The sequence below is a fragment of the Etheostoma cragini genome, chromosome 17 (assembly GCF_013103735.1).
Source record: "Etheostoma cragini isolate CJK2018 chromosome 17, CSU_Ecrag_1.0, whole genome shotgun sequence".
NCBI classification, from domain to species: Eukaryota; Metazoa; Chordata; class Actinopteri; order Perciformes; family Percidae; genus Etheostoma; species Etheostoma cragini.
The window spans coordinates 12,060,687-12,088,092 of NC_048423.1; the positions used below are offsets into that span (position 1 = coordinate 12,060,687).

At 42.5% G+C, this 27,406-nt stretch overlaps 1 protein-coding gene across 4 annotated transcripts in view; it reads right to left on the minus strand.

The window, feature by feature from the left end:
- slit1a (slit homolog 1a (Drosophila)) overlaps nucleotides 1-27,406 on the minus strand; it is an 85,091-nt gene that overhangs the window by 32,642 nt on the left and 25,043 nt on the right. For all 4 annotated transcript variants that reach the window (XM_034898349.1, XM_034898351.1, XM_034898350.1 and 1 more), the window contains exons 5-8: nucleotides 3,529-3,600; nucleotides 2,680-2,751; nucleotides 1,446-1,517; nucleotides 502-665 (exon numbers count right to left, since the gene is read on the minus strand). In XM_034898349.1, the coding sequence (XP_034754240.1) occupies nucleotides 502-665; nucleotides 1,446-1,517; nucleotides 2,680-2,751; nucleotides 3,529-3,600 (380 nt within the window). The remainder of the gene's footprint in view (nucleotides 1-501; nucleotides 666-1,445; nucleotides 1,518-2,679; nucleotides 2,752-3,528; nucleotides 3,601-27,406) is intronic.

A 27,406-nucleotide genomic window follows, 5' to 3' on the forward strand; every position in this document is an offset into this window, starting at 1 on the left:
CACACACACACACACACACACACACACACACACACACACACACACACACAGAGCAAGAGAGAAACAGCAAGTTAAAAGCCAAATAATCCTTGTGCGAGGAGGTGAGAGGCCATGAATAATGACGACTGAGGAAAGGGCTAATACTGTCAGTGGCGGCAGCTTTTGCTCCAGGTGTGTTATATATATATGTCATGGCATTTTCCTGCCAGCTCCTGAAAGCTGGAGGGACATAAAAGGGCCAAAAGAGAGCCGTGAGGTTGCCTGGGGGCAGAGGAGCTGTCAGGTGGCTGCCAGGTGAATACACAGACACAAAGATAAGTGAGTGGAGGGAGGTAAAACAGGGAGTTTTTGGCACAACTGATTTTACCCACAAAAAGATTGCCCTTTCATCCCTTTTTGAGATGCTTTAAAACCTTTCCCCCTTTCCCTATACACAATATAAAATTCAAGGTTTTTGTGGTATCTCTCGTCTATGGTTTAGTGTAACTCCACAAGTCTTACCTGAGCAGCTGAACTCGTGTTTCTGTACCTCTGCCACATTGAGTCCTCTGAGCTCAGAAGGGGCAGTGCACTGGGTGAATAGACCAATTGTAGGCCTTTGTCTGAGCCACTGGGCCAACCACGCCAGGTGACAGTCACAGTTCAGATTGTTGGAGTGGAGACGGCTGTTAAAAGAGAGAAACAATTGAATGCATTAAAATACGTACAGTATGTATTCTTTGCTTTCTAAAGTACCACCAGCTGAGGACACAAATAGCGTTAAAAGTGTATTCTTTTTCGAGAACTCATCACATACAATCCCTGTGGCGAAACACACTAAATGATACACTATGTGGCTGATTGTAAATGGCACATTCGAAAAAAGGAGGAACACTAAAGAGGATTTTTCAAAACCCAATACTCCAAACACGGCATTCCTTGGAATGCTTTGCCTGTCCAGAATAACTAGTTCTGTGGTGCGGTAGAGCATGTATGCTAACTTGCAAACCCGTGTGCGCAGACACATGTGCACACATAAACAGAAAAGCCATTTAATATAACCCCACTAGGAGTGAGGAAGCCCAAAGAGCAACCGCAAGAGCAGTGGAGTCACGGCTCTGAGAGTTTCAGCAGGCATAATTGTTTTAATTTGTACATAATTTCAGATTTAGTAATCACATACAATGCACAATAGGCTTCTGGAGCTATATTCATTTATCTGGGCCAGTTGTTGTTGTGTGTGTTTAGATAGAGGGGATAATGGCCCCTGGCACTGCTACACACCCTTTTGTGGTGCTCTGTGGTTATGGCTGCTCCCCAACACTGCCTGGAATGACAGATTGCATCTACTCCCATAGAGATTATATGGGACTTCAGCACTTTCTCTGTGACTGCATGCATGTGGGATATAGTTTTATATGACCTCCAGGGAGGTAAAGCATTGTGATGGGACAGGTGGGACTTACAAGGTTCGTAGCTTGGGCATGTGGTTGAAGCTGGAGACGGGGATGCTGCTGATGTTGTTGTTGTTCAGCGTTCTGTGAAAAGAGTGAACAAAGTCACATTGTCAGTACAGAGGTGGAATTTTTATATCTATACTTCAAAAAACGTTTTTTTGCGGCTGTCCTCTTCCGTTCCATCATTTAAAATCTATCCCTCTCTCTGTCTCATTTCTCTCTGTATTTCTTTGTCGCATCCCACTGGGAATGTAACACCTCATTCCACGCAGATGGGAAGCCCTCACGCCTCCCACGCATACATAGGCGTGCATGCAAAAATACACACACGCATGCACATACAAGCAGGATCACAGGCACCCTAACTTGTAGTTTGAGAAATATACAATACACACACATGCACACACCACTGAACCATCAGTGAAGGCATCAGCTGCAGTGAGAGAATCAGGTCATTTCAATCAGCCTAATAACCCTCAACCATATTTCAAGCTGCTCCCCCTTTTAACACAACCTGTTCTCCTCCCCCATAAAACCTATAGATACAGACTCCAGCAAAACAATCCCCCCAACCCCTCTTGCATCATTATGACAAACCTATCACATCTGCAATCCATCCACGCCATGAAAGCAGCCTTTTTTATTGTCTCCCCACCCCCTAAAAAACCCACAAACACACATGCAAAACACAGTCAATCACCATAAAATAACAAGGCTGTCAATGTGCCTTTGTCCCCCAGCCTGCACTTCTAAGTCTTCATTGTTTCAGGTGGAGAGCTTAGAAGCCTGTGATTACGATTTTTGATAAGGGATGATTAATTGAATGTTTAAAAACTGCATGACATGGTCGACACTGCGCCCAGAGAGGAATGCTCAGTTGAATTGGATTTTTGATCAAGATGGTTGGAACTCCCTTGTCAGATGGCCCGCCCAGGGCTGGGTAGGTTATAGATGGAGGTGGAGGAGTAGGTGGGGCTGGGGGGGGTGGGTGTTAATGTGATGGAGGGGAACGCTGCTGTTAACTGTGTGGAACAATGAGTTAATGGAGCTTGATGTAGGCCCCCACATGAGGCCCACTGGGGGTATTTTGGCATACCAAGGCCGGACTAATTAAAAGTCTGCGCTTTGTGTATATATTAGTTATGATTATCAGCAAGGCAAAATAATGTCTTCATTTAACTAAGTGCTTTATTTGAATGATATAATATGGGACTGGATGAACAGCATCACTTCAAATACTTACAGCACTTCCAAGCCTCTGAGAGCTCTGAAAGCTCCATCCTCAATGCAGCTGATGTGGTTTTTATCTAGCTGTCTGCAGAGCACATGGGAGAAAGAGAAGCTTTGTTACATAAGACACGTACACAATCTGTCTGTCTCAATGTATAGTAGTTGTCATCATTGATACAGTTAGTAGTACAGTGAAGGACTATGGTAAATCAATACACGCTTAGTCATTGTAGCTCATGTAACCCCCAAGAAGGGAAGCAAAGGAGGACTTCACTGATTGTTTATCTGTGTCGATACGCCTCATAAATATGTGGGTCCATGTGTGAATGTGCATGTCATCTGGTGACAATGTAAATCACAGTTGCTACAAGCCATCTTCGGGGACGGCTTGTGTGTGTGAGGTAGTTAGTCTACTCAGAGCTAATCCACTTTACTCTTAGCTAGGGCCATTAACTCAGCCACACAAAGAAAAAATATGTTAACATGCTGGAATTATACGGAATAGAGCATACCCATCTGCTGTTCACTTACAGTGCCTTTTAATGTGATTTCCTCTGCTTAGGATAATCCTGATTTACTCTTATTATCACTGATTTCATTCAGTTGTTAACTAGCAGAACATCACAAGCTAAAAGCCAATTAAGTTAAAAATCACTTATTCTAGCTTTTCCAATGTGAATGTTTTCAGATTGTCTTAGACTTCTTAAAACTGTCTTTTGGACTGTCAGTTAGAACAATACATTTTAAAACATCATGGGCTCTGGGAACTTGTGATGGGCATATTTTATACTATAGACCAATTGATAAATACCACATAGATATAAAGTATATCCATCCCAGCTGGAAAGAGTAAGGTACTCACAGGTTTTTGATGTCTGTAGCCCCTCTAAATGCTTTTCTGGGGATGGACTGGATGAAGTTCTCACTCAGATCTCTGTGGAGACAATAAGTCGGCATAAGTTACACATGACTTACATTAAATACGACTTGTTTTGGTTAAACAGGGTGTGTGCTCTTTAAAAAAAAATGCAATTCAACCTTTTTTGGGAAGCAATATTAACACAATTTCCTCTGTAAATATTTGACTTCCAGTGTTTAAAGCATGCTTTTCAACCAGCAAAATTCCCACTGTATTCAGTGTCACTCCCTCTTTTACCGCACTCATCGGTGCAGAACAGAAAGCTAAAGGCAATTTCTTTTTTCTCTCCAATGTGTGCCAAAACCCTGAGGTGTGGTACTGCATGGAGAGCTCTACTCACAATGGACTGAGTATTTTATAACGGCTGTATTATTCAGTGTTCATTCATGCTATAATTTGACTGAACAAACTGGCAGCAGGGCAGCGACCACTGAAGGGGCCTTCCTGATCCTGTGGGGTGGATTCATTAGGACGATGCGGCACAAAGAACATTACCTTTTACTATTAGGCTGTATGTATATATGTGTGTGTGTGTGTGTGTGTGTGTGTGTGTGGTTCCAGCTCTTAACGGTGGGTACAAATTAGGTATTAGAAAAGTGCATGTGTGTGGAAAGTAAGAGAGTGAGAGAGGGGAGGGTCAAAGAGGAAAGGAGGGTAGGAGAGTGAGTGAAACACAAGTAGCCATAGTTTTAATTAGCAGAGTCTTTTGTCTGTCGTTTAAATGGTGAGCTAACCTCATTCAGAAAGGCTCTGCCCCTCTTTTACAAAAACACACACACACACTACACAGGGAAACTGTAGGGCGCTGCCAGAGAGGCTCCTGTCTTGAAACACACACACACACACACACACACACACACAGAGGGCCCCCACAGCTCTGACAGATGTAAACAGAGTACTTATGGTCGCTCATAGAGAGGCTGAAGCACAACACCACAATATATAAAACTAAACAACTGTTCTGCATGAGACTGATGACTTCTACTCTTTTAATGTTAATGTACACCACAGTATGCATTCCCATGACGCACAAAACAAGTATCCACAATTATAAATCCCCATGGGGTAATGTTATAACGATTGGCCAAGACTCCTGCAACACATTGTCTAATGTCCCCGTTGGGTGATCCTTTCCAGAATTTTCCGGAATGAATGTTGCACATACACTGTTTAAACGGGATACAAAAGAGGGGAGCAAAACACACCACAGCGGTTGAGTTGTGCAATCTATCTAATGAATGGCTGGTTGTGCCTTTATGGTGCAGCAGAAATTAAAACAGCGCTCTGCCGGCCAAATGTGGGTGGATGGAATTTGTTTGATTTTTTTGTTGTTTTAATTTATAAAAAATACAAAGCAACAGTTGAACTTTTACCAAAATAAAATTAGGCATTTGCATGAACATGCATAGTTTAATATTTCAAATGGATGTAAATGCATGCGCACAGTAAAACTCCTTTAAAGATCAAGCTGTATGTTGGCAGCTGATTGTGACTTGTTGGGTCTCACCCTATTAGAAGATGGTTGTGTATTTCTCATGACATGACACTGTGTGGGAATGGCCATAAAATGATCACCTTAACCCTTTTGTTGTCCTCCCGGGTAAAAAAACTGACAAACGTTTGACATTTTTTCCCCCTTTCCAGACTTTTTTTAGTTTTTAACCACACCTTAGTACTACTAGTTTACAGAACTTTTTGGAATTCATGGTCAATTACCGAAATTATGAATTATTTTGACTAATAGTTAAAATCAGAGGAACGTACAGATGAGTTTTGTCAGGAATGAATGTGATCAATTGTATTTACAAAGAGCATGGTAAGGAATCAAATCCTTTTTTTTGTGGTAATTTGGTTAAAAGAACCCCATATTTCAGATATAGACATTTTTTGAAGGGGTCAAATTTGACCTAAAGACAAAGAAACTGTCTAATTATCTTAACTGCATCCCATTTTAACAGCACAGACAAAAGCTTTATCTGGCTGTTATTCTCAACTTCTCAACAAAATGCAACATGCATATACAGATGTGCAAATGAAACACACACGTTGTAGCTGGCTTGTGTTCAAAGAGAACATAAACATTCAATCTAATTTTATCATCTGTGGTTTTATGGAGTTTTTATTACCTCTGCAGATCTGCATGGCATCTGCTTTCACAGAGATATTCAGGCAATACAGTTAGCAAGCACTTTAGGCAATTACACAACAATAATAATAATAATAATTCTGTCAGTCTGCCATTTATTGCAGAATCATGTCCCAAACATCAAACCACCTTCATGTCTTGTAAGTAGCAAGCATGGGACCAAGAACAGTTGTGCTCTCTTTAGCTCCTTTGTTGTTCTCTTGGCAAAACAGCCTAAGAACAGAGTTGAAAGCTGAGTCAGTCTGGCACCCGGGCTATATTGGTGCCTCTTATCAAGGCAGCTCATTGCAAGAAGAATGCTTTTGGTCTACCTGGCCCTGCACTCTATCTGATGGCTAATTAATCCACTCACCTTCCTGCAACTAACACACTAACACATTCAGATGTCGTAGTGCAGTACGGGAGACACACTGTTAATAACTTCTCACCCTGGACACATGGGAGGAGTGCGGTATGTCTTTTCTGTGTGTGTCTGAATATGTGTGTTTGCTCTTTGGTTCCAATAAGAAATCATTACAGTTTGCTGTGCTGGGACACCATTGTTGGAGCACCAGAGGCTAGTGGAAGGAGAGGAAGAAAGACAGAGAGATGGCGACAGACATAAAAAGCTGGAAAGCAAGACGAGGCAGGAAGGCTCTGACAATATGAATACAATGCCATGTATGTAAGTAGTACAATGAAAGCTTTGGGATGGAATCCGCACACTAAAATCCCCATAATCCAATTAGCACGCTATAACACGATTGGCTGGAGTGATCTATGTGCTCCCACTTATGGTGCTGTTTGATTGGATTAGATGCTGAGGTCGTGGGAGGTCGCTTTCTAACTGTAGGTCTGTTCTGGGACAATGTGTGCCCCAAACTAGCCCCATGACAATCCTCAATGATGCTTACCATTGTGCCAGAAAGTCTGCTTTTCTCTCATTTACTTATATTGCCTTTCTCCCCCTGCCTGTTTCTTTCTCTTCTCCGTCACATATAACAGAATAATCACAGTGGTCATGGTTTGGAGTCTGTAGTCTTCTGTGTCCTATAAGGATTTATCGACGCGTTCAAATCCTACGGGAGCCAAAGCAATATTAAATTTAGCAACGCTACATTTCTGCATTTACACATTCTCAAAACGGCAAACAGGACATTACTGTGGGAGACCATGCTGTATTTTACATAGTCTGTGGTTGCCCCTCACTGGTATTTTCTAAGCTTAACCCCGACTGCGTTGGCTCCGAGATATTTGACATTTCTGATTAGTTTGGAAGCAGATTTCCAGGGAAGCACTGAACCCTTCAGAAACAGACACGATTATGTGAGAACAGTCACCGCAAAGAGGGATATTGGCCACCATGGTCTCCATCACTAAGTCATGCCAGTAAATCTAATGTTACAACCCTTCAGCAAATACCACCACAGTGCATCACTTGAGAAGCAGCCCAAACATAGTCAACAACCAAACTGGCATTGAGAAATAACACTTTCCTTACTTATTGTCTTCTGTTTCTCTATTAAATCCTTTTCATGTCTGGCCAATAGACACCTTCTAAAATGTGAGTTGAATGCTGCTTCAGGCTTAACTAACCTCAGGGTGCAGCGTGAGCAGAGAGCAGACAAAGTGAAGTATCATTAGCAGGGGCACAGGTCCTGACCATTCCACTACACTGCACAGCTCTGTTAAGGCTAAAGGGTTTCATGGAAACCTTCAGAGCCATGCCCCACTCTCCACTGCTCAGACTCCTTCCATGCACTCATTACAATGCTATAAAGACTATCCCAAGGAATGGCAGCCCCACTCTAGGCCCCCAGGCATCTAACAGAGTGATGTAATGATGTCAGACCTGCAGACCGTTTCTGTTTCCTTGTTTCCTGCACACAGCATGCCCACCAGTGCTTTTTCATTACAGGTGTGTGAACCAATGCTTGAGTAACCGAGAGTGTGGCAAAGTCAGTGTTCAAATGGATTAGACCTGGTATGGATTTACCTTAATGCACTACATACCTCAAATCGGGAAGTCAGTTCATAAATGTAGCCTGGCCCTCTTTAGGTGACGTTGCTCACAGTTCATTCCCATTGTTGCCCTAATGATGAGGTAACACACATGTTTTCAGGTGTGTCCTTGCTGTGTGAACTACAGCCCCCTTAAATGCTGCAGTCAGGATTTTTAAGGTTTCACTTGTACAAACAATGGTATTGTTTAGTTGGTGTGAAGTGCTCTGACAATAAACTCAGCTACTGATATGCCTATTTACAAGAAGCCCTGCAGAGTCTATATCTGGAATAATTAGCAATGTTATCAGACATAGCTCAAGGCGCCTGGTCTGGAGATTAGCCGCACATTGAAGGTAATGTCTGGTTCCTGTCTGATTCACATCATTAACCTCTGATCTCTATCTCAGTAGGCTACACTGCACTAATACTGTACACAACTCTCTTCTGAATGACACAAATACCTACTGTGACTGGCTAAACAATGAGATGTTAATCCCACCAATCAAAAAAAGCAGCGTAAAGAGATGTTTTTTTATGCTGATGATAGTGACACTTTTAATTCTTTAATCTTTTATTTCTGACAGCAAAAGGAGTTTCTAGGAATGATGCAATGGTTCAGCCACCTTTAGAGCAGACAGCTTTTTCTGGTTAAACCCTCAGGTCTTTAGGCTCCACAGTGTGGTACTCTGTGGGTAAGTTTTATACAACTTTTATGAATACATGAAAACACGATCATGGACACATGCGCACACATGCCTACATGCGAACACACACACTTGCCTCTTTCTTGTCCTAAAGATTTAATTATATCTGCCTCCATAGATAGTTGATGACAGCGGTTGACACAGTGGATCATAAATTAGACGGAACGATCTAAAGTTCTGAAATCTTGATTTTAGAAGTTTCTCTGAGGGGAAATACCATTTAAGGATTTATGTGAAAGTCTCTTTTCATGGACCTCCTCCACACTTAGCTTTCTCTGTTACCACTTTCTTTTTCCTTCTCTTTGTCTTTGTTTGCACTTTAATGGTAAACTTACTCTGGTATTAGTTGACTTTTTCCTTTCTCTAGCTAAACTAAGGCAGATTCTTTGCTTTAAATTCTCATATGAGTAAAGGGAATACATTTTAATTCAAAAATGTACACTGCATAAAGTTGGAAAACAGTATTTTCAAATGACTGGCATTTCTCGGGCGTACCACAACTGCTTGCGAATATATGGTACTTAAGAGAAATGATTTTGAGTGATGATTTTGGATGATATTTTGGAGGATTTTATAGTGCTTTTGCATTTCAAAAGCAAAAGTAATTACCTGAAAGTGCTGGGTAGAAATCTTTGAACATGTAAAAACACACTTTATCCTCAGTAGTCCAAGATGTACTGTTACGGCTTTGACAGGTTTTCACCCATATTTCATTCCTCTGTCTCTTCAGATCATCTCTGATTATATTGTTCGTTTACACATTTAGGGATCATTATACAGTCAAGCTAAATGTAAAAGGACTGTTCTTATGTAGTGCTTTCAAGTCTCAACAACTACTCAAAGCGCTTTTATATAGTACAGGAATCATTCACACACATTCATACACTGTAGCTGAGGCTGCCGTACAAGGTGCACACTGCTCAACAGATAAACACTCACACACATTTACACTCTGATGCACAATATTGGGAGCAACTCAGGTTTCAGTGTCTTGCCCAAGGACACTTTGACTGCAAGGCCAGGGATCAAACCACCAACCTTCCAATTACCAGGCAACAACTCTACCTCTGAGCCAAACATTGTATCAATGTCTTAACAGATTAGAATCATATCCAGTAAATAAGGCTTGATCTCACCTCTATTTGTGCCTGATTTGATTTTATACTGATAAATAATTGCTGATCCTGAAAAGGAGGCGCCTGTATGGTGCTTGTATAAGTACGAACGTTAAGTACATTTATTTTAGTGTGTGCATCTAAAACAGAGTGTTTGTTTTTTGATTCCTTGACTCGATTGCATGATAAGAAAATGTTTATTCCTGCCAAATGCTCTTTATTTCATTCTTCCATTAAAATAGGGAGAAAAAGACAGAAAGACAGAAGGGGAATGTGTCTGATTACTTACTCATTAAGAGAGTTAATGAGGTGTGTAAGGGCTGTTAAAAGAATGGCAGTGTGCCGCTACTAACTGCTAACTACTTTCTTCCTCCTTGCACAGTAAAACCCACAAGTAGACACACACATAAACAACCACACACATAAACTGTGGGCTTTCAGAAAGAAGTGGCTGAACCTTGAAATGTATCAACAGATGGAGCATAAGGAGCATTACATTCAAATAAACAAACCAAATATGCACAAATTGTTTGTGTATGTCCACGTCCACATTTTGTCTTAATCTGTGTCAGAGCAATGGCTCATGTTAGTACTCTTAAGAAGCAGTGCTCCTGAAATTACATTTTTTTTTGACAGGGACTTACAACAGACTTGATTTGACTTAAGCCTGGCTTTATAAAATCCCAGAACAGCGAAAAACAAACAAACAAAAAAGACAGCAACAGGCAGGCCTTGCATAGTCATGGACCTTGACTATTCAATTAATTAGGCCGAATAAGGCCTCATCTACGTAAAAAAATAAATGACAAAATGTTTTTTAACCAACATTAAAAAGCAAAATGTTCAAATGTCATGTCATTAAAAAAACGTAGTTAACTTTTAACACATGTGACTAAAAGACACTCGGATTGACTATAATCTCAACTCGAGACTGCTCAGTGATGTGACACCAGTAAGTAGGAGCAGGTAAGGAAGTGGTTAGTTAATGATCGGAGCTACAGTAGAAATGGAGTCATTAGCCCTGTCACTGGAGGAGCTACAGCTGATGCAGCCAATTGAGGGGAGGCTTCAACAAAGCATAAGAAAGCATGGCAGAAAAAAGGAGTCAGGACCTAGATGTTATCCCTTGATTAAGGCCATGTCTGAGCTTTTAAAAGGTCTTGAGTGCATAAAGGCCCACTCGAAAGGGCTTTGTTAGAGGCTGTCTTTATGTGTAGACCTATTTTTGGTTGAGGTGCAGAGAAGACAAGGAACTCGCAGTGTCAAGCAGATGAAAAAAGAGGGAAGGTGTAAAGAGTGGGGGATGACATAAAGAGAATGAGGTGAGAAGGAGAATAGATTGAGGCTGCAGGGCCTTTGGGTGCTTGCCAAAACACAGACATGTACTGTATGTGTGTGTGTGTGTGTATTTGTGTGGCCCGGAGAGAGTGACTGAGTGTTTCTGTGTGCGGTCAAGAGTATCTGCGCCTTCCTTCGCACCCTCATGGCCCCTCCTTTTCATCCTTCTCTCTCAACACCTTTACACCATGCTTTCTTTCTCACTCAGACAAATGATATGACTCCTAGCTGTGTCTCCCTTCACTTTCTCTCTCTCCTGTCTACCCTGAATGATTTGTACCTCAATGCAGCAATCTGGACAAGGGAGCCAGACACCACCACTATCATCACCATCATCATCATCATCCTGATTACCGTTATCATCCAGAGGTCAAAATACAGTCTTAAATATAAAATCCTTCATTCATGTTCACACAAATTATCATACACAGAGGCACAGATATAGAACATGCAGAGTGTGTAAGGTGATTCTCTAGTCCCTTTGTGGTGGAGATGAGAGCTGGATGGAGTTCAGTGGGAGGAGGAATTGATAAGCGGGGAAGGAAAAACTGCTGCTTTTCTAAAGAGAGGAATAAACAGGCTGCTTTAGGAATACTCTTACACAAACACCCAATAGATAAAGTCTCTCTGTATCCCTTCTAGGTCTAAATATAGGCCTTACAAAGAACCCTAATGAAAAACAAACACTGCACTAATACCAAATTCAGCATAATTCAATAGCATCTTTTTCTCTGTAGATGTTCTTTTCTTTTGAAAGCTAGTGTCAACACAAGTGCACAAAAACTAGTACAAACAGCAAGGGAAAATGAATAGCTGCATGTCACTCGAATATGGTCTCTCTTTCCTCTGCTGTGTCGCTTTCTCTATTTATTCATATGTACTTCGGGAAATAAGTCATAAAGCAGCATTATCTCATTTCCAACAGGCCCGACGGACTGTTACGGCAGAGCCCTCATTTGTATATTTAACCCTCTAATGTTTTACACTTCTATACGGTATGTGCTGAAAGAGGAAATAGGAGGCTTATGGAGAGGGTAGTGATGTATTCTGATGTTGAAAAATACAGCTAGCATAACACCCTCAGTCTCTCTTCCTTTTCTCTCGCTCTCACACACACACACACACACACACACACACTAACACACACACACACACACATCCACGTTGTCTCTTTTCTATGGGACCTGATGGGGATTTCATGGATGGACTCCACTCTAATCATCTACAGCTCACCAACCAATGAGAAACACACAGCAATCTCAGACTGGAACACTCAACAACCACTAAGAGAAAACACAATGTCAGTGGAACTTATCAAGCCCACATGAGGGCTGACACTGACACACACACACACACACACACACACACACACACACACACACACACACACACACACACATAGACACACACACACACACACACACACACAGAATCAAGACATTGCTAGTTTTACTGTTGCCCACATCTCTTCTTTCACTGTAAGTGATTCATGATGTCTGTGGGTTTGTAGGCTTAAAAATCCCATGTGAGCGCAAGCATTTCGGCTGTGTGCTTTGCTGCCACCCGTGAAGCAAATGAAAGAGCTAACATGGTGGAAAAAAAATGGATTTATCCTTTCTCCCAGCTCTCAATTCACCCTAATTTCCCCCTACCATTATGTCTACTTGTGTTTCTGAGTGTGTCCAAGCCTTTCACTGGCAGTCAAGCTGAGTGATGGAGTGAGGCTGAGCGGCATCGATCATGACAAACGCTTACAAGCGCTTCATCAACTGACGACGGGGTGTACCATGGCGCTGATTTGCACAGGGACACAGCCAAGCCCTGTTCATCCATCATGCTGTCTACCTGCTGGAGAATAGAATAAAAGTGTGAGAAGAACGGAGAGGAAAGGAGGGAGAGCGAGGGCAAACCTACCTCTCAACAGGTCCATTATCACTGCCATTACCTATCCCTACATTAGCCAGCAAGCACACAGCAAGCCAGAAATAATGATCTCCATCTCTGAGAATAGCCTGGAAATCATTTTCTTCACTGATGTTTCACAATAAGTTGAGACAGGAGTAAAAGGTAAGGAGACAGCTATTTAGATAGACAACAAAGGCAATCTGTGTGGCTGCTCACACTCTTGCACACACACACACAATGTGTGGTCTTACTAAAGTAGTTAAAGATGCCTCTTTGTGAACGACTGACTACCTAGAAAGTGGAAAACTGATCCTGTAGATCGGATGGCAGCTTTTCTTGGAAGAACTGGTCTGAGGTCAGTGTTATTGAGCTGCTGGGATGACAGATCCACCACACCTAACCAAATGCGGCTGATACCAGATCACAGGACTGTCATAAAGACACACATAGTCAGGCGCTATTTCAATCAACATGTAAACTGAACACACTTCAAGACACCTAATTGAGTCCATGCAGTTCGTAGAGGTGCAGAGTTGCATTGAGACACAGAGGGAAAAAGAGAGTAAAAAATAATAATAACATGAAACATACGAGAGATTTGATGACTGCTGACTAAACGCACCCCTGCATCGATCATTCTCACGTTTCCTCTGGCTTCCTCTTTTTGAGGAACTCCTACACGACCTCTTCTATTCTCTAGACTCACTGTATCTAGAGTTAAACCTCCCGGTCATTACTTTCAGCTTTTATAGTTGCTGTCACACATGGAAAGTATAAGTGGAGAGGAGAGGAGAGGAGAGGAGTGGAAAGGAGAGGAAAGGAGAGGAGAGGAAAGGAGAAGCCAGAGGGAAGGTGAGCAGAGTAGCTACCTTTATATACATTTATGTGGTGCCTGCTCTCTGTCCAAATCCCTCTGAAAGCTTAAGGTAAAAACAGCCCAAAGGTACCTGCTTAGATATACACAGTCAAGGACACCTACTCTATACAGGGAACTCATTGGAAGGAAAACATGTCTGATTTCCCATTAACTCATCTTGTGAATGTTGGATATAAAATTACTTCTCTAAACTTTTAACCAGTTCCTCTTTTGTTTTCCTTTTACCTTTTCTGGATGTGCATTGACATAAATATACAGTACAGAGTACATAGAGTACATACAGTACATGCATCATTTTGCTGTGGGTAAAATAAGGTCACATTGCACTAAGTGGGAGATGTAGTTGTCCCACAGCATAGAAGAGAGAGGTGAAGTGATGGAGCAAAAAAGGCTGCAGGCCCTTCCCTTGGTTACCCATTATGCCTCCTGCTCACCATGATGTACGAGGCAGGTGCATTGTGGCTGACGTCGAGACAACAATTCATCCCGGGCATGTATCACCTTATCTTTAACAGGACACACTCACATGCACACAAACACGCCCTCCGAGGCATGCTCGCACATACATATAGTGCTTTCACTCCCACACACACGTTATCTTAATGCAGCAAGACAGCAATGTAATCAGCAGTAATTCAAGTATCTTGTCCCTGTATCTCTGCACTCAGTGCTACTTAATTGCACAATATAGGTGAGTATTGGTTAGCTGGAGACAAGAGCAGATGCTGCACACACCACTTTGTGAAAAACAGAAGGTGGAATTAGACTTGTGTGTAGGTATTGATTCACAGCCAAGCGTTGGATTTCAACTTTGGACAGCACTATTGCAACACTGTCTGAACATATCCTACACTATCAGGTTTTAATGTGCTTTATTTATACTGCCTGAAGAAATTTTTAACATTCTTTCATTTACTTGGGGATAGAAGAATGATAGGAAAGTTTGCCTTGATGCCATGCATTGTAATCATCAATAGTGACATTATCATGTTTCCATTTTTTAAGTGACTTTTGGGATCCCACTAACTACTTTTATTTAAAATTAACGACTAATTCACAGATGTCAAAAAATTGCATTTTACATGTTTCAAAGCTTAAGTTGACATTTTTTGTTTTGTTTGGAAATTAACATTGCTTTTCAGTTAGAAACATGTACAGTGAATACAAAACCTGGATAATAATTAAAGAGTTGGCCTCAGATTTTTTTATGAATCCTGTGTGCTCATGAGTCTTTAGGGACTGTGGTGTGTGTATGTGTGTTTGTTTGTGTGTGTGTGTGTGTGTGTGTGTACATATGTATATGTGTGTGTGTGTGTGTGTGTGTGAAAAGGTTTAAGGAGGCAACAATTCCATTCTGTGAAGCTGTGACAGGTGTGTTTATATGTCAAAGATCAGTAAAGTCATCCATGAAGTAATGAATAAATAACTGCATTGTCTCTAAGACTATGGAAATCTTCTCATGAATATTACATGAGGCTGTCAGGAAGGCAAATGGCTATACTCACTCTGGTGTCAGTGGTTACAAACTAAGAACACACAAACTTGAAAACTGTTTTGTTATTCCAATATTTGACTTTGGCTTCCAAATGATGAGCCCAGAACCGTAGGATAGAATGAATCCATTTGTATTCTTCTTTAGATGGTTTATTTTCCTGTTTAATGCTGTCTTTCTTGTTGATGTTTATCTTAAATTATAATCTTAAATTATATCGGTATGCTTAGAATACATGTGTCTTTTTCATGATTAATCTACACATCCACATGATTGTCTGTTTTCTTTCAGGTAATTTTATTCAATGAATGCAACTTTTTGTTTTGATGAACTTTTGTACTGATGCTGACTTTTGTTTGGGCTTTAGCAGCTACAGCTTCATTGAAAAAACGGGGACTTTAAGTCAAAAACAATGCAATAAAAGTAAATCAAGGCTTTTGGGCTTTCATTTTCTGCCCCTTTTTCTCTTTCTATCAGCGCCTAATTAACTTCACTGCATAAAGAAAGTAATTCCACCACAGCTAACAGCCCAATACTTTTTAGATTCAATTTCACTCAGGCAGCAAGTCAACTCTAGTCAGTGTGTGCATTTGTATGTGCGGGTGCTTGTGTGCAATCCTGATTTTGGGATGTTTTCTCAGTCCAAATTAGAGGTGCAAGGTCAGAAATTGCAGAGGTGCTTGTTGCTAGGAGACAAAAGGTACCCAGCTGGAATTGTGACTAAGCCTTGAGGGTAGTGTGTGTGTTTGTGTGTGTGTGTGTGTGTGTGTGTGTGTGTGTGTGTGTGTGTGTGTGTGTTTTTAAGCATGCATACATTTGTATGTGTATGTTCTGTTTAAGAGAGCAAGACTGAGGCTGGCAGAGGAAGGAGAGGACAATGCAGTTGGTCCCAGCTGTGCTGTAGTGGGTGGGAGTCGTCCTCCTGAGAAAAAAAGCTTAACAATGGACATCAATGACTGCTCTAGAATACCCTTATCCTCCCACACTGACAACTAACGTACAATGTAGATAAGGGAATGAGTGAAGCAAACCTTAAAACTACTACATAATGACAGACAAAAAACAACGATGTCAGCTCGTGGATATAGATGATCTTCTACTATGACCAACAAGACGTTCACCATTATTCCTCATAGTATTATGGCAAACCTCAATGCGAACAATTTTTGTTGGAACGATTTCCTTGGTGAAAGTAGTTCCAATGAAAATTCTTCACAGAGAGGTCTGTGGATTATCCAACATGACCACAACACTGTTTTTGGAAAGACACGTTGCTCTTATGTAGCTTTTCAATGCTTTGACTTGCACAAAAGCAATTCCATTCAACCCCTTTGCATTTGACAAATATCCAAAAATAACAGCAAAACCCAAAACTACCTATGTGGTTTGATCCAATTAAGAGTAACCTAGAAATTATTTTGTGATTTAATTCAACTGTCCCTTTAAGACAAAAACTTTTACAAAATGGTCAACTGAAAGTCTACCTGACTCTTTCATTGATTTGGCATGGCATATTATTCTCTTGCCATCCTTAACATATTTTAGAAGCATCTTGAGGCCTTGAGCTGTTTTCACTAATGAGTAACCAGCTTGGAGCAGTAGATGTGTTCTGCAATGTTCAGGAGAAGAACATGAGGCCTGACAAGACTGAGCTTTCAGGGTTAATGAAGCCTTGCAGTGGTGCAGCCGTTGGCTTGGATTATTACCACCAGGGTCAAGCACTCACGCAAGCAGACAGACAGACAGACAGACAGACAGACAGACAGACAGACAGACAGACACACACACACACACACACACACACACACACACACACACACAAACAAACTATGTCCTTGCTTACCTAACTATACTCCAAATTGAATCAATAACTCTTCAAAGGTGCATTTCAACATAATTGTCATAAGTAATCTTGCGTCTAACAGCGTCTAAAGATAAATATATCGAGGAATGAAGGAAAGACTATTTAATTTTTCTAACAGATAGAGTCCAACACAATGGAGGCTAAAGCACATCCATCATCATCCACAAACATTAACATAAAGACTGATTACTCCCCAGGGCTGTGAGTCGTCTGTGTGGAGTAATGAATGCATGCCAGTTCAGTTAGGATACTTTCGCTAGCCAGATGTGGCCAATACCTTTAGATAATTTACTGAAACAATGACAGCTATGATGGATAAGTGGGAAAACAGTGGCTTTCTGTTCCAAATGTGTGAACACTGAATCAAGCCCATTGTTGGAGTTGAACTAACATGCCACCACGCTTGCTTGTGTAATCACTCTGACAGCATGTGTCTTTGTGTGTTCTTGAGAGCAACTTCCAGATAAAAAAAATGTTGCCACAAGTTCTGCTTGGATGACGATGCAGATGCATAGCCCAGAGCTGAGAGCATGCATATTTGCGGCTGTGTATGTGTGTGTACATGTGTGTGTGTGTGTTTATGTATATGAGTGTGTTACACTGATAGCCCCCGAGGAAGCTGCGTGTCACAGCCTGGCACTCACTAAAGGACCAACTCCCAGAGCAGGGGGCATGAAATTAAAACTTATCACCCAGGAAAAAAGGGAGAGGAAAAGTCAGAGAAAGGGGGAGGAAGAGGAGTAGGAGGAGGAGAGAATGGTGGTGGAGGAGAAACAAAGGATAACAAAGATGCAGTGGAGGGGAGGACAGGACGTTATAGGCTGGCAATATAAAATCACCCAAGTCAAATAGGAAACAAAAGAAATGTGCAACGGCAGAGTGGAAATGTGCTCTGCATTATTAGATCCTCCTATACCATGTCTGCCTAAAGGGAAAATATCTGACAAAAAAACCCTGCAACTCTCAAAAAACCCACAAGAAAGACTGTCAACTGCTCAGAGAAAAAGTGTAGCTGACCCCATAACTCCAAGCCATATATCATCATATGTGTTAACTTGCCTTGTTGCCAGACATACATTTGGTTTGTGTTTCTTAGATGGCAATAGATCACCCAACTGGTCTAGACCTAATCAACACTGAGGCTCTGTAGAGATCTGGCAACTACACACACACACACACACACACACACACTCACATTCAACACTGTCTATGTAGGCGTCTTGCCATTTTCAACTCTGACCTCCAGCAAGAACAGAAGGCCCCGAGAGGCTGTGATGGATATGCCAGACACAGGGAGTCTGTGTGCGTGTGTGTGTGTGTATCTGTGTGTAAGTACACATCTGTATGATTACCTGACAATGTTACATCCTGTAGCTGAACTTTGCTATTTATTTTCTTTGGTGTATTTTACTGCTCTGTGCAAATCTCTGCAGAGAAGAAAATATATGAAAAAGTAAATAAGAAAATAATACACACACACAAATGCAGACACACATGCGGCTGGGAACAGCCAAGCGGATGTCCTCTTTCCGAGGTTCCGGTCTCCCCCTAACCATGACCTTTCACCCCAACTCTGTGAGTCAGGCTGGGAGGGCCCTGAGCGTGACCGATCCATTAGACTCCTCTGACAAGGATGAGAATGACATCTGAACCCCCCGAGGCAGGGGAGGCAGGATGACGACAAACAGGAGGACTACTAAAAAGCTGGTAGAATGTGGGCTGTGGGGCGTGGGTGGGGGGAAGGTGCCTCCTAAAAAGTAAATCTTTTAAAGTAAAAGCAAAGTAAATCTGTCAATGACAAATTTAAATGCCATTGTGATATATATGACAATAAAAGTTTTTTTGTGATTCGGAAATAAGAGCTAGGCAATTACCTCAAAACTGTACACAAACACACTTACATACAAATACAAATATGCTTTTTGCCATTACAAGTCAGAAAGGATTCCGACAAAGTGTCACAGATAGCGGAGATGCCCTGCTCCGAACTGACAAAAGAGACCTAAGGAGGAAATAAAAGAAGAAACAGGAGTGGCTGTGTGAGCAAAGGAGGAAGGGGGGGGGGGACTTTGAGGATGAGTGAGTGAGAGTGACAACCCAGTCTGGAATGCCGTTGCCTGCATAGGCTAATATTTGCTCTTAGATTTTGCTTTTTCCCCTTCTCTTATTTGCTGTTGACAAAGAGGAATGAAAAGGCAGATAGCCAACGGGTTACCTAGTAGCAAGACTTTTGTGTGTGTGTACGTGTGTGTGCATGTGTGTGTTGCAAGCAGGTTCCCAAGCAGCAGGTGGTGAGCATAGGCAGAATATCAAATCAAGGAATCTTGTATGCTGCTCAAAGATTGCTGCTACTTTCCCATTAAACCTGGTTAGAAGCACCTGCCAAACATGCACCAGAAACATGTGTTTGTGCGTGAAAGAGACAGAAAGGACAGGGATAAAAGGATGAAGACATCCAAACTTCCTTACACGTGGTGCCAAGATCCCCTCCACCTCCAAGCCCTCCTTCCCTCCTCTCCCTTCCTGGGGAGTTAGGGTTTGCAGCAGCCTGGGTGTCTGCCTGAAGGCCAGTCTCACAGCGGGCCAGTCATAGCAGCGGCACTTTGATGTCTTTGTGGCGAGACTCCGTGCCTCATGTCCACGCTCATTAACTTTGTCAATGACAGATCAATGTGAGTCTGCAGAATACTGCACTGCCTCAAAATTACAGCCTATTTACCATTCTGGGTCTAAGTCTGGATTGGCCGTGGCATCGCTCTGAACAAACAATACAGCAAGAGACTGTTTGCTCATAATAGCACGCATTTAACAGGAGTAACCCCCTCACACATGCAAGGAGGATATTGCTCCACTTAACTCTGGCATCCCGACTTCCTCCGGCTTACTGCTCACAGACAGCAGTCACATCTCTATACATCCTGTAGTTCCCTGTTTAATGATTAGGAGATTATGGTCCTTCCATCTTTTTGCACCCTAACGTCAGTCAGATAGATGCAGCAGACCAAAGAGGTAAAACCATGAGAGCAGTCTCCTGTGTCTTTTATTTCACCACTTCCTTTAATTTATAGCCAAAGTTTGCTGCTTTTCCCTGCTTTTTGATGGCCTGTTAGTTTGAGTTGAGTGGGGTAAAAGAGAATCTCTATATCTGTCTGTGAGGAAAGGTTTATGCTGTTAAGAGGGAACAAACCAGTTCAGTGTATCTTTGTCACCCCCGCTGCCTGTCTTTGGGTGTCAAAGGAGTTTTGTATGAGTGACATTAATGTGTTTTTCTGCAAAAAATATTTAATTTAACACAATATGTCAATCTCCTCAGTGCATTAGTCTCTAAAGTCTTAACACAAGCATCCTTACAAGAACGTAGTCTAAAAAGTCTTTAAAAAAGTTATTTAGATCAATTGTACTATGCATTTGAACATTTGATTCTTCAAAGTCTTAAACACTTACTAGTAGGGACATATTTCAGCCGGTCTGTACTTTTTATTAATTCAAACATAATAACGGAATAATAATAATAATGCTCTCAGTAACTCACAGGACTGCGTATACACAACATGTGCACACAAAAACATGTTCTCACATGACATGCAGTGCGCAAACGCATGCACGCACACACGCACGCACAAAGCCTGGTGCACACTGCCAGAGAGATCATCTGTACTCTAAATATTTAAAAAGACTATTCCTCTGTCTGTAATTAAAACCACTGCAGCATTCCAAAGCTGTATCCCCTACCATCAACCCATATCTCTCTCTCTCTCTCTATCAAGTCTGTTGTTCTCTTCTTCCTTCCTCCATTCTGACCTTTGCTTCAGTTGCCTAGAAATGGGATGCTTGAAAATCTTCCAAAAACAGTCAAACTGTGGGAATCGTATGTGCAACAACTGCCCTCTCTTTGACACCAATGAATCTCTACCCACCCCCCACACACACACATAACCACCTCTCATTTTTTGCTCACAGCTCATCTAGTATGGCATTTGTTCATTTACCATGGGGAAAAAGTAAGAGGTCAGGTTTTGTCTACAAGGTAGGCAGCCGAGAGGGTTGCCTTTCCTGAGAGAAGTAATGATATGTTGGGACAGCCCGCAGAGCAAACACAGGAACTGTGAGTCAGTGCCACACACGGTTTGGTTACAAAACTTTTGGGCTTCTGTCCTGCCTGGGCCTGTAAGGATACAGGGGGCAAATCCTCTCCCTGCCCCACCGCTTCCTCCCATTAGAATTTTTCCCAAATCCTGCCTTTATCACAGTGTTTGCTCTGCTGAGCTCGTTAATGCTCTCCAGCCTCTCTTACAAGATACGTAGGTGTTTATATGCATGTGTGTGTTTGCCTTGGCCTGCAAAGTAATGCTTCCAATCCCCTTTGCCATCAACATAGATGGAATGCAGAGAGTAATGTGAGGAAGGTCTGAGAGTGGGAACACACACTTAGAGGCTCACAGGACAGACATGTTCCTGGAGAGGAGAGCAACAGTATATTCCTCAGCTCTGCAGCCGAGTGTGTATGTGTGTGTGTGTGTGTATATATACTGTATGTGTACAGAGTTGTAAACAAGCACTTCTCCTGAAGTGGAGATGGTCTACGGAGAGCTGCTCTCATTTCAACCATAATTTATTTATTAGTCCCCTGTGCGGGACACACTGGCACGCAGTGACAGAAATGTTGCAGTTTATTCCATCAACCTCCAACGATCAACCTCGTTCCCTCATCCTTTTCTTTCCGCCCCCTCCCTCAATCCCTCCCTCCTTCCTTCCTTCCTTGAAATCGGTGAAGTGCTGTCACCCAATGCTGTGTTTTGTGCAATATTCATTTGAAGAAGAAAAGCTCATCTCAGAGTCAATACATTTTCATAAACTCTGTTTGGCACTGATTGGTAAATGAAGGGCTACAGGCTTGACACACATGTACGTTTGGGTACACACCAACAACCCCATTATTCAAGCTCCAGGCGAGGACTTTGTTTTGTACTATTGGAATCTGACAGTGATTTATGGAGAAGGGGAGTCACACTACACCCTCATACACACAGCATCACAAAGCAAGGTTACTGGCCCAAACATGAGTACAAAGAAAGGTTACCGCTCCACCAACAAAGCCACACTGAGAGCAATGCATGCTGTGGTCCGGGGTCAACACCACATCAATGCAGCCCAATGGATGAATTCAGCCGACCCACTAAATTAATGCATTGGCCGCTTTCAATAAATTGTTTTGATGAATTCCATGAATATGAATCTCTTTGCTTCCACACTCAATGATTCCTTAATGACTCTTCCGGATTCTGTGTGAGGCTCGGAAAAAGCAAAGCTGACTCTCCCGATGTCATACTGAGTCGAAGTTTATGAGCCAGTTTCTGGAGTCATTTTCTGCTGCATTACCACTGCGGTTTTGTTGGAGCGGTGAACCCTGAGAGGCCAGACACACCCTGACTCTCAGCGCAGGTATGCCCTGCACAGTGCAAGGTTTTCCTTTTGGGCATGTTAGATCATCTTTAAATCTGCTATCAGTTACAGCTCAGGTGTGGACATCACATTCCTTTGGATTTATTATGAGTGTTGAGAACACAAGGCAGCGATTTAGCTGGTAATCTTCAACAATTTTAGCTCCATGGTTGGTTTTGGAACACACACATGCAGACACAGCAGGGGGAAAACTGATTCCCGAGGGAATACTTTTTCTAGACAGCAACCACAGAGCTTTTCTACAGCACATGACAACATCCATTCTAGGTGCTTGTTTGTTGCTACTCACATTGTTGCCACTGGGAAAAAACAGGAAGCTGTGATACACTGTCCTATAATGTCAGGCAGACAGACAGACAGATGAAGGGCAGAAGAAAGAGGAAAATTTGGCATGTCTCTCATGCGTTAAAAAGTTGGATAAAGAGCACGAAACACACAATGATGATTCATGGACACATAACACTGACAGTGAGTCATCCTTAATGAAGCTTAATTTAGAGGTAAAACGCTTGCTGCTGGTTTTGCTCTCAGGGCTCAGGGATGCACCGCAGAACCTAATGATGTCAGAGAACAGGCCTCTGCAGCTAATCACGCAGTCACATGGACTATATAGACTATACTATAAAAGAACAAAGACAGAGTGGGAGAGGAAGAGAGAGCGTGGAGGGAAAGAGAGGAGTAAAGGCGAGAATGGGCCTCATTTGAATAAGAGTTCATTTTCTAAAAATGTACTCCGTTTTGCTCATTTCACCACTTGTACTCTTGATGAGTGCTTCAGCTTTGGCAACAATGGTATAGCTTTTGTGTGTGTGTGTGTGTGTGTTTGAGGTTTATGAAAGCCACTCCAGGGCACTCCAAGGCCGGCCAGCCTCGGCCAACTTGACGATTGAGGATCGGAATTCAGTACGGTAGCTGACAAAGAGGCTCTCCCCTGGTGTGTGTTTTACAGAATGAGAGAAATCCACCGTGTAGATGGACAGAAAGAACGGCAGAGAGAAAGAGGAAGAGAGAGAGAGGGTGAGAGATGAAAGAGAGAGCAGGTGTGTGTCTGAAACATCATTGACAACTCATAAACAGTGGTCTATTCAGCGCTGCGTAATTGCTGTTACAGTGGCTTCTTGTTTCTTTAATTTCCTCTTTAGAGCGATACGACAGCTCTTGTGTTACACATTAATTATGTTTTCTGGGATCCCGTCTCTGGCCCTCCCCCTCCCTATTGACTGACAGCTCGGCTGCCTCCTGGCCCAGCCTGGCTCGAAGCAGGGGAGTGGGTGACTGAATAGGCCAATAAATGGTGAAGGAGGGGTTGGTCACACCCCAGCCTATTGTACCAGCGCTGTCACGCCTGACCCTTAACCAAACACACACACACACACACACACACATACACACGCACACGCACACGCACACGCACACACACAAACACACACACACAATTTGAAAACTAACAATGTGAGCACACAACCTTGTACGTTTAGTCACACATACACACACCTTCACATCACCTCTGTCAGCCCTGACCCCATACCAAATACCCAGGACCCCCCCTGTATCCAAGGTGACCAACTGAGGCCCCGGTTATCACCTAGCAACCAGGGAACAATGAGCTCCAAGGAGACGGAATGGCTTGAGCAAAGGGCAGGCTATTCTCTGGAGATGGAGGGAGGGATGGAGGGATGGTAGCCGAGGTGGGGAGAGGAGGGAACGAGGGGTGATGGGAATGGTGTTAGGACACATCTTTAACCATGTCACAAAGAGGGTGCCTGCATGGGAAACAAGGCTGTGTTTCTCTAACCCTGCTGGACGCCTAAGAACAACTCTGCTCAGCTCACTCGCACAACTTGAAAACAATCTGACATCTATCTTTTTTCTACCATAAAGTCCTCTCCACATCCACACAATGTATAAGAGGAGGCCGGGAGTAAAGCTAGAAAAGCAAAACGCAGGACAAAAGAAAACAATCTGCTGTTCCATTCTCTATGACAGAGACATCTGTCAAACATTGTAAATGTTTTTGTCATGCTACACGGACTATCTCAGGATTGACAGCATTATGTCATCTTCCCCATTCCCGACAATCAGCAAGGAAAACTAATTTGACTGTTGACACCAACATCCCGAAGCTGTGACTTTACTTATACTGAGAAAAAAACTTTATCAGTTCTCCATCTCTCTGCCTTCAAAGGAGCATGGGTGTTAACAGATGTATCACTATCTTTCAGCTTTCTATATCCAGAAACAATGGTAGGAAGGTGAATGAGGGTGAGATTGTAGAGGGGCCAAAAGCAACTCTGCCAATTCAATCTCCATAGAAACTATTAGGAGCCATACTACAAAAAGACAAAAGGAATGGGTGAAAAGTCAAACCTGCCCAGATAACTGTAACTGTAATAATGCTCCCACTGTAATGATTTCACTGATGTATTTATCCCATATCCATCTTTGATTAGGATTATGCCGTCATCTCCTTCCAAAGTGTCTGGCAGGGTAAGGGTTAAATAGGGGGGTTGGCATTTAATAAAATGGGTAAAATGAGTGTTGAGAAAGTGTGGAGGGTTGTCGGGCACCAGTCTGTTAGCATTTTCAAGTGAAAACTCTTTGTTTGGCCTTCTCTCTTTTACAACAACTTCACGAAGTGGAATCTGGGCATATCCCTTCTGTTCATAAACACACACAAACCTTTGTTTTTTGCACTGACTTAACTAATACAAAGCAAGATTCTGCTACTTTTATTCCATTGTATTAGAATATTTTTGGCTGTAGAACTGTTGGTCAGAGACGAGAAGCTATTTGAAGAAGTCACCTTTAGCCATGTGAAATTGTGATGGACATTTCTCACTATTTTCTGACATGTAACAGACCAAATTCTAAATCGATCAATAAGGAAATTTTTATTTGCAACCCTACACATGAATGTGGCAGCCAGAAAAGTGGCCTAATCTACAGAAGTCAGAAGTAATCCCTTTCTGTGGGCCTAATGAAGGTGTCAGGAGGAGGGAGCAATAATGGTGTGTGGCAATGCGTTGCAGATTAACACACACACACACACACACACACACACACACACAGCTTTCCGAGGATTTACCAGGGGTAGACAAGGAGGATTTAAGGGGTGGTAGGGCTCCTTTAGGCAAAGTCAAATCAAAGAGAATCAGACGTTGTTTAAATATCCCTCAGTTGCTCTTTCTGTGTCCCTGGACTTATTCAGATGGCAATTTTATGAAGTGTTGACACACTCAAAGTGCAAGCGGAGAGAAGTAATAGAAAATGTTGTATAAGTTTGTGTGTCTGCCATTGATTTCTGGCCTAAGCCGTTGTCCTGCTTAAAGTATCTGACCTTCTGTGGCCTGTAAATATCGGGAAAGGTCTCTGGGATAATGTATTGGACAGAAGGAATGCTATAACTTATACAGACTATAATGATTTGCCCTGTTCTTTGACAGTATTGTGTGTCTCTGTGTCTGGCTGGGACACTCTCGCCTTCATGGGAACTGTCTGCATCTCCAGGTCCAACCTGGGCTGTGGTTGACCTATTACTCTTCTATTTTACAAGCCCTAATCCAATGCTGGTAATATCCACTCCAGTAATACCAGCACCAACAACACGCCCTCCGGCCATCATGCTTGATCTCCACATGAAAGGGCCTGCAAACTCATTACCACAGCCTGGGGCTCATCAGGGCCCCTAGTCCCCAGGCCATTTATAAGCCAGAGAGGATGTAGAAGTACAGCCAGGAGAGAAGAGGAATAGAGGAAGAGAGCTCATATAGGGTTTGCCATCCAGACGTTAAAAATACACAGAACACGCAGGGAGAAGTAATAGAGAGGGAGGAAAGGGAAGCGATAAGGAAGGTAGGACAAGGTAAATGACAGAGAGGATTTAAGGTACAGTAAAAAAGGAGGGGGAGGGTTGGGGGTTGGGGTGATGGAGGGAAAATGGAGAAAGCTGGCAGAGGAAGGAGGCTTTCTACTCCTATCTCTGTGCGGTGTTTCATCCTCCGTAGGGCCCCAGTGTCACTCTGGCCTCCTCCAGCGGAGTCCAGCTTTGAAGTGATAATTGGGCTTTTGGCTAACGCTCCACTGCAGGTGCCCCTGGCTCCCTCTGTATCCCAGCACGGCCACATAGATGAGAAGAGATGAGAATCCTTTCAAAGTCTACAGATGAGACCAATCTTTCTTCTCTCTGCCGTTACTTCTTTCTTTTGCTTTATCTACCAAGCCCACTTACTCTATCACACTATTTATTGCATCCCAGGCACTGTCTGTCAATTTCAGGTCCTTCTTTTGCCCTCTAACTCATTTTATTCGCTTTTCACTCCACACATTCTCCATCTATTTACTTGATTGAATTGCAGCGCCACACTGGAGGAAGGGATTTTAAACTACCTGAGAAAACAATTTAAAGTTTACGAGGGAAAAACACGTTCAACTTTCTGCGCCGTATTAATAATATGCCAAATATAAAATAGCCTAGAATATATATTTATATATATGACGACACACCACCTCCCAACTCCCAATTATCCTTCTCGTCCAGATCCAGTGCTACCCCATCTTTGAATTACTAGTAGTCCTTTTGGTCCCTTATTCCTGTTTTGTCTAGTTAATTTAGCTAACTGTACAGACAGCTAAAAGCGAAAGAGGGGGCATGTTAACGCTAACGTAGGTGTAACGTTACGAGTGGCCCTTTTTACTCGGGGGTCTGGGTCTGTTTCCCTATGGTTCAGTAAACTGCCGTTAGCGTCCTTAGCATCGGATTTAAGTGATGACCGGGCTGGTTGCTAGCTGGCTGGGGGCTGACTGTGGAAATTAACATTAAATTACCATTAGATTTGTCATCTATCTATACACTTACTAGACACTTATGGCGGTTTTCCACTGCGTGGTATCTACTCGACTCGCCTCGGGTCTACTCGCTTTTTTTGGTTTTCCAT